Source organism: Lipophrys pholis (assembly GCF_963383615.2).
Source record: "Lipophrys pholis genome assembly, chromosome: 13".
Taxonomy (NCBI): domain Eukaryota; kingdom Metazoa; phylum Chordata; class Actinopteri; order Blenniiformes; family Blenniidae; genus Lipophrys; species Lipophrys pholis.
In genome coordinates this window covers 6,451,789-6,458,012 of record NC_137632.1, presented here as the reverse complement: position 1 = coordinate 6,458,012, position 6,224 = coordinate 6,451,789, and the positions used below count along the sequence as shown (strand labels likewise).

Genomic DNA, 6,224 nt, shown 5'->3' with positions numbered 1-6,224 from the left:
ATGAGTGGAAGTTCTCAAACAAATACTTCATTTAAGGTTTAAGTTGATTTTGGTTTGGGTATAATACTTCTAATTATATGTGGTGGTCACTCAGAACACTCACCTATCATGAATAATGTTTTGGCTCATTGGCAGCTTTGGAACGAACAAACTATTGATCAAATCATCACAATAACTAGTAGTTGTAGTCACTTGTGCATTTGAATGTTTCTTTAAGGCATGTCATTGTATTCATACTTAAGCACTATTTCCACCACATAATCTATTTAAGTAACCGAGTATATCCACTGTTTGAATTGATAAACATTTTGAAGCCTATAAGTTTATTCTCTCAATGCTGCTTTATGTTTATGTAAGTGTGTGTGTGTGTGTGTGTGTGTGTGTGTGTGTGTGTGTGTGTGTGTGTGTGTGTGTGTGTGTGTGTGTGTGTGTTTAAACACACACGTAGGTTTCAACCACCACCACCTAAAAAAAAAGTTCATACAGCTTAAAAGAGGTATTGTGTATCCATAAAGCTTAATTCATTTTGACTCCGAATGTACACGAGTTACACTCACAGCTGTCAGAATAATCCCGACTGTGACAAAAATACGCAAATCATCCACAGACATTAAAAAGTGGAGAAAGGATGCTCCAAACAGCATCATATGAACAAATGTTGGATAGGATAAATGTTAACGAGATGTTTTGGAGAAAGAAGGACCACGTTTTCACAAACTGGCTGTGAAGCTGAAGGTTTCCTTAATTTTTTTGTTTTCCTGGAACATGTGAGTTTCATTGACTGTTTGATGATGAACAGCAAATATTTTCTGACTGTTGTAAAGAAACAACTTCACTACGGGTTAAGAGTTGTTTGCACCATCGCGGTCTGTTGGTTCTGCCCTTCTTCTGCGCTCCACAGTCAATCGTGACCGAGGCTCAGAAGAACTGAACCTCGACTCTTTAAAACAAACACCAGCACTCATTGAGGCGTGACACAGTGTTTACTTTGCGAAACAAAGAACCTGGTTTATTACCATTCAACTCCATCCACCACAAATATTACAGAGCAGATTCACAAGTATTAAGCTTCTTTTATTTAACAGCAGCTGTTTGTTTTGTTTTGTTTTTTTCCTCTTTCTTCCAAATCTGTTCCCGTTACCCATCCACTCCCCCGAAAATACCCCCTAGGCCTCCTACTGGGGAAAAGCATTACAGGTGCACAATTTTTATTTGGTGTGAAGACTGGCCCCCTCGAATCGTTCAGCTGTAAAGAGTCCCACTGTGGTGGTTGTTTCTGTAGGTTTTGGTGCTTCTTCTTCGTCTTCTTCTTCTTGGTCTCATTTAAACATCCACCATCATTCACTGCAGGTGCCAGTCTCCTCCATCTCATCCCCAGACAGCAGAAGAGAATCGGACATTTAGGAGAGGGGCGACTGTCTACTGTATAAAAATGTACAGTGGCTTTATTGACATACATTCCATAGGTTAAACAGCTGCAAAATAGGAGGCACACCCAGTATTGCACTTCATTAAAAGTTCTGGCTCAAAACATAACCCAGAATATCAAATAATAACTGAAGTGAAGAGTAGCAACTTCGGAATACAGCTATTTTGAATAGTATCATTATATACAAGATTAGATAAATCGTACACTATTTTCCTCCCAAACATATTTTAACAGTCTCGTCCACCAGCTCGTCTGTTTTTATTCTTTATTTCTTTTGTCCGTCAACCCAGGATGCACTTGACAGTGGAGAATACTGTACAAGATTACGAAAAAAAAAAGTTTACATACAACAATATTTTAAATTTATAGTGAGGAAGCTGGAAATACGGCCCGTTGCTTTTTTTTTTTTTTTTTTTCCTCTCTCTCTCTCTCTCTCTCTCTCAACCACCCTGATCCACACTCGCCTTAAAGCAAATTTCATATTTTAATCTTGTATTGTTACACTTCAGTGATCGGGAGATGTGCAACGTCTATAGAAGCCGAGGGAATACAACGGCCGCATGCAAACACGTCACAAGTTATTTTTTCTTCTTCTTTTTTCTTAAAGTCTATTGTTCATTTTTTATTTTTTTTTTTCCGTTCAGGTTACTCCGAGTCCAGAGGAGCTACAGCTCGCGCTCACAGCAGAACGGACACACTGATGTTGGTGTGCAGAGCGGACCCCGGGGGGGCTCGCGGTGCAGAGCAGAAACCTGGTCCGGGGGGGATGGGGGGGGGGAATCCGGAGGAGGGAGGGGCTGACGGTGCCAGAGCTGAGCTGAGCTTCAGCAGCGGGAGCAGCAGCCAGAAATCACAGTAGACAAACTGGTGTCCAGGAAAAGTCTGGTGTTGTTTAGAAGGTGTGAGCATTCCTGCACACCCCGCAGCCCAGAGCGAACTCTTCCCCCGTCGGCGGGTGCACCACATGCAAGGGACATTCAGTGCCCTCCAGCTGCTTGCCTTTGGGCCCTGAGACAGAAACCATAAGGATTAGGATGAAGGACGCACGTCTTCGCCATTGCAAGTGAACATATTGAGCATTTTGGTCCTTGAACATGTTTACATATTGCTCCATGTCTGCCTCTGTCATCACCTTGATAAATGTCGAAAACCCCATCAAAACAAGATATTCTCAAGGAGTTGGAAATAGTAAGAAAACTTTAAGCAACACCGACTCCGCCGTCCCACAACCAACGGCTCAAAGATTTCACGTCTTTTCCGACTCTCGATAAAAAACCACTCAGTCAAACTAAATACATCCTCAAGCCACATCAACCAACGCACTATATTCTCTGTGGCTCCTCCTCCTTCGTTTATAGTATTTGCACTCGTTAACAGAGTTCAATGATAAACCTGGTACATCGCTGTAGTTACAAATAATAACAACACCCTGGATGGTTTTCCTCTTCATAATTCACTTACCTGCATTCCAATAAAATGTATTCCACATAAAGTCTGTGACGGGAATCACCTCTGGACACTTTATAATAGTATTACCGATTGTTGATAAATTACTTGATATGTGTAACTTAAGTTGCTTTCTATGATCATTAATTAATTTATTACATTTATTTTGATCATTAGTGTGAGGTGTAGTAACCGTGTTGGAGGCCAATGACACGCAATGTCATGTGACCATTTGGGATTGCTTTGTTCTAAAAACATTCCCAGGATTAACAAAAGAAGTTTCCGCACATTTGATGCTCCAAGCAAGACTTAAGCAAAAACGTAAGGAATTGAGTGAGATTGACGAGGACTGTATTGTGCTGGATTAACAAGAACAAAGCATGTCCAGAACTGGAGTTTAAGTGAGGCGTTGCTGGTCTGCAGGGCTCAGCATCTACTAAAAGTGGCCCAAGAGTGTGAAAGCGTGACTCAGCCAGAGTTGTGAGAGGCCATGACACCTTAATGACCCCGTGTGGTCTGATAAAACACTCACTGCTTGTTGTGAAGTTGAAGTCTATTGCATGTGGGAATCAAAGGAAGTTACTAAATAATAGCAGAGAGGTTGTCATTATGTTTGTTTAACATGTCAACTTTACTTCCAACCTAATAATTTGGAATAAAAGCTCTTTAAAAAAAAAAAATAAATAAACCTCCTTGTATTTTCTTTTTTTCCTTCTGACTTCTGAAAACCTCAAAGTGCTTGTTTTTTCTAAAGAATCAGAGAATAAAACGGCTAAAACTGAACATACTGGACAGTAACGGCACGTGGAAATCCAGCTTCAGCGAAAGGCCTGCTGTAACTTGTGAGGGGGAAATAAATAGATCCTATAAAGGGTGTATTCAGTCGGAGTCAGATGAGCGTGGACAGATGACAGAAAGAAAAATAAACGGCGCCAGGAAGCAGAACTGTAGGAAAAAGACACCTCAACAGTTTCCAGGCAGCTTAAAAACAGACATCCAGAGCTCAAGACAGTGTGAGAAAATACTGTCTTTTGATAGCGATGCCCATGTTTCCAAAGTAAAGTCTAATAATCGGCACGTCATCTCCATTCAATAATAACCAGGCTGATGAAAAGCCCAGTGACTCCAACATTTGGTTTTTCTAAATCAGACGTGTCAAACTCATTTTAGCTTAGAGTCAATGGAGATTAAACTGGGCATGTAAGAAGACGGCAGAATATTATAGGGGGCTGTTTTAGTGAGATAACTGAATGATATCTCACCATACACCTGTCATTAATAAATTCAAATAGCATTATTTGTTCTTTGTTGGTTTTGTGTTGTTGCAGCCCTTTCGGCTTGCGTGCTTCACCCACTGCTAACGTTTCCAAACAGATCAAGTAAAAAGAACTTTACAGGGAGAAAAGTCAATTCAACAAAAGAGCACACACCTGCAGGACAATGGGGCAGTTCCTCTTTGGGGACACTGGTCATCCGCTGGAAGTCGTCATGGCAGGCGTTACAGAAGTGTGTGGTGCCGAAGCAGAAGAAAACGGCCACCGAGCAGCAGTACCGGCATTTATACTCCAGGAAGTCCGTGCCATGTTTGGAGCACATCTGGTGAAAAAGCATCGGGGATATCACCTAATTTGTTATTTGGATAACACTTGAAATGTGTTGCGAGATAGTGACTGAGGCCCCGTTTACACGACAACATTTCCTGTGATAACACCTAATCTGCAGACACCGAGACAACGATGTAGTTAGTATGCCGGGCCACAGGATGGCGCTGATGCTTGATTTTGTTATGAAACCACACAGACGTGTATGGAATCACAGGAGTGCCTAAATTAAAAGAAAATAAATGTGGAAATATAAAGAGAATCAATAATTCAAAAAATATACAAAGGTAGTCATATTCTTTTTCTATCTCGTCTTTGCTTATTGCATTTACTGGATGAGTCAAAGCCGTCTGGAAAAGACAAAAGCAATATAATACAAATCAGCGAGGGCTGTGGGCGGGTCTTTGTGTTCAGGGTGACTAGTCCATACCTGATCACACCATTCCTGCTTGAAGGGCGTCATGTTGAGCAATTTTTGTTCATGCCAATAGATGGCACTGTTGCATTAAGAATAAGTTTGAAGTATTTAATTTATTTTTCCTTTAATACATTTCTTATTTCTTGTACAATGTTGTAAATGTCATTTCTTTGTTTTGGAAACAAAAGTATTTTCTTTAATTAAGAATTTGTTGGTTGTGTTGGTTATTGGTGTGATGTGGGCGTGTCCACTCGTATTTCCGGGTTTACCGATGAACGAGAGACGGCATTTGGGAGTTGAGAGGAAACAAATATTCACTGTGTGACTAAGGCCGGCATACTGTGGCGTATGTAGTAGCCTCTTCTCAATTCCTCCACGTCCGTCATATTTAACTTTCCCTATTTTACTTCAAATAAACGTGCATCCGCACACTGGTGCCGTGTAAACGGACCCCCCAAAAATGAAGAAAGTTTTGCGGATACACTGGTATTTGTCGTCGCCTAAACGGGGCCTGTAAGCCTGTAATTGCCGGCTGCACGCTGGGCCACACAAGAGCGCTTTAGGTTAGAGATGGGGACCCTCGAGAAGAGTTTTATCATCAGTCTCCAATTATAGCCGATTCCCCCTCCAACAGTTTACTCACCTGAGCCCGAGACACATCTGAGCAGGCTCCACAGATGAGCTCGCTGGGATCGTAGTCGTCTCCCTGTCCAGCCTCTGCATCACAACGAGCCTCGCCACCAAAATATGCCTAGACGGAGGGACACGGTTCAAAGTGAAATATATCCGGTATGTAGTGTGGATCAGGGCTGTTCTAAGAGTGAGCGGCGACCTCTGGTTCAGACGGTACCTTTTTGCACTTGTAGCAGACATAGTAGGCGTATCTGTTCATGGCGAAGCCTGCGGGGTCGTTGTGGAAACGAGCTCCCGGTGTGGTTATTGCCTCACTCTTGTGCAAACCTTCATACTCCAGCCGCATCAGGGCCTTTCTCCTCACATCCTCATACAACTCCTTGATGGGGTCGAGCAGGTCCTTGATGACGGAGTGATTGATTTTGTTCTGCAAACAGTGAAACACAGACGCCACGGCGGGGTCATGAAGGTGCTTTCATTTCAGCTTGAGGTGCGGCGGAAACAGTTTCCAATTGCTCCAGTCTCCCAAGTCAGGGCGGCTCGGATGATCCCATACCTTGCAAATAGGACACAGCATGAAGCCAAATGTGATCCGAGGCCCGAGCCAGCGATTCTCAAGAACGCGACGAGTGCACTGAAGGTGGAACACGTGAGTGCAGTCCAGCTGGAAACGCATCAGTCAGTGAGATCAAAAGCC

General features: G+C 42.6%; 1 protein-coding gene across 8 annotated transcripts in view; it reads right to left on the bottom strand.

The window, feature by feature from the left end:
• Positions 1 to 1,784: 1,784 nt before the first annotated feature.
• The window catches only part of mycbp2 (MYC binding protein 2), a 67,896-nt gene continuing 63,456 nt past the window's right edge, over positions 1,785 to 6,224 (bottom strand). For all 8 annotated transcript variants that reach the window (XM_080479177.1, XM_080479179.1, XM_080479180.1 and 5 more), the window contains 5 exons: positions 6,084 to 6,191; positions 5,745 to 5,954; positions 5,538 to 5,645; positions 4,306 to 4,471; positions 1,785 to 2,437 (listed from right to left, as the gene is read on the bottom strand). In XM_080479177.1, coding sequence (XP_080335303.1) covers positions 2,322 to 2,437; positions 4,306 to 4,471; positions 5,538 to 5,645; positions 5,745 to 5,954; positions 6,084 to 6,191 — 708 coding nt within the window. In that variant the 3' untranslated portion in view covers positions 1,785 to 2,321. The remainder of the gene's footprint in view (positions 2,438 to 4,305; positions 4,472 to 5,537; positions 5,646 to 5,744; positions 5,955 to 6,083; positions 6,192 to 6,224) is intronic.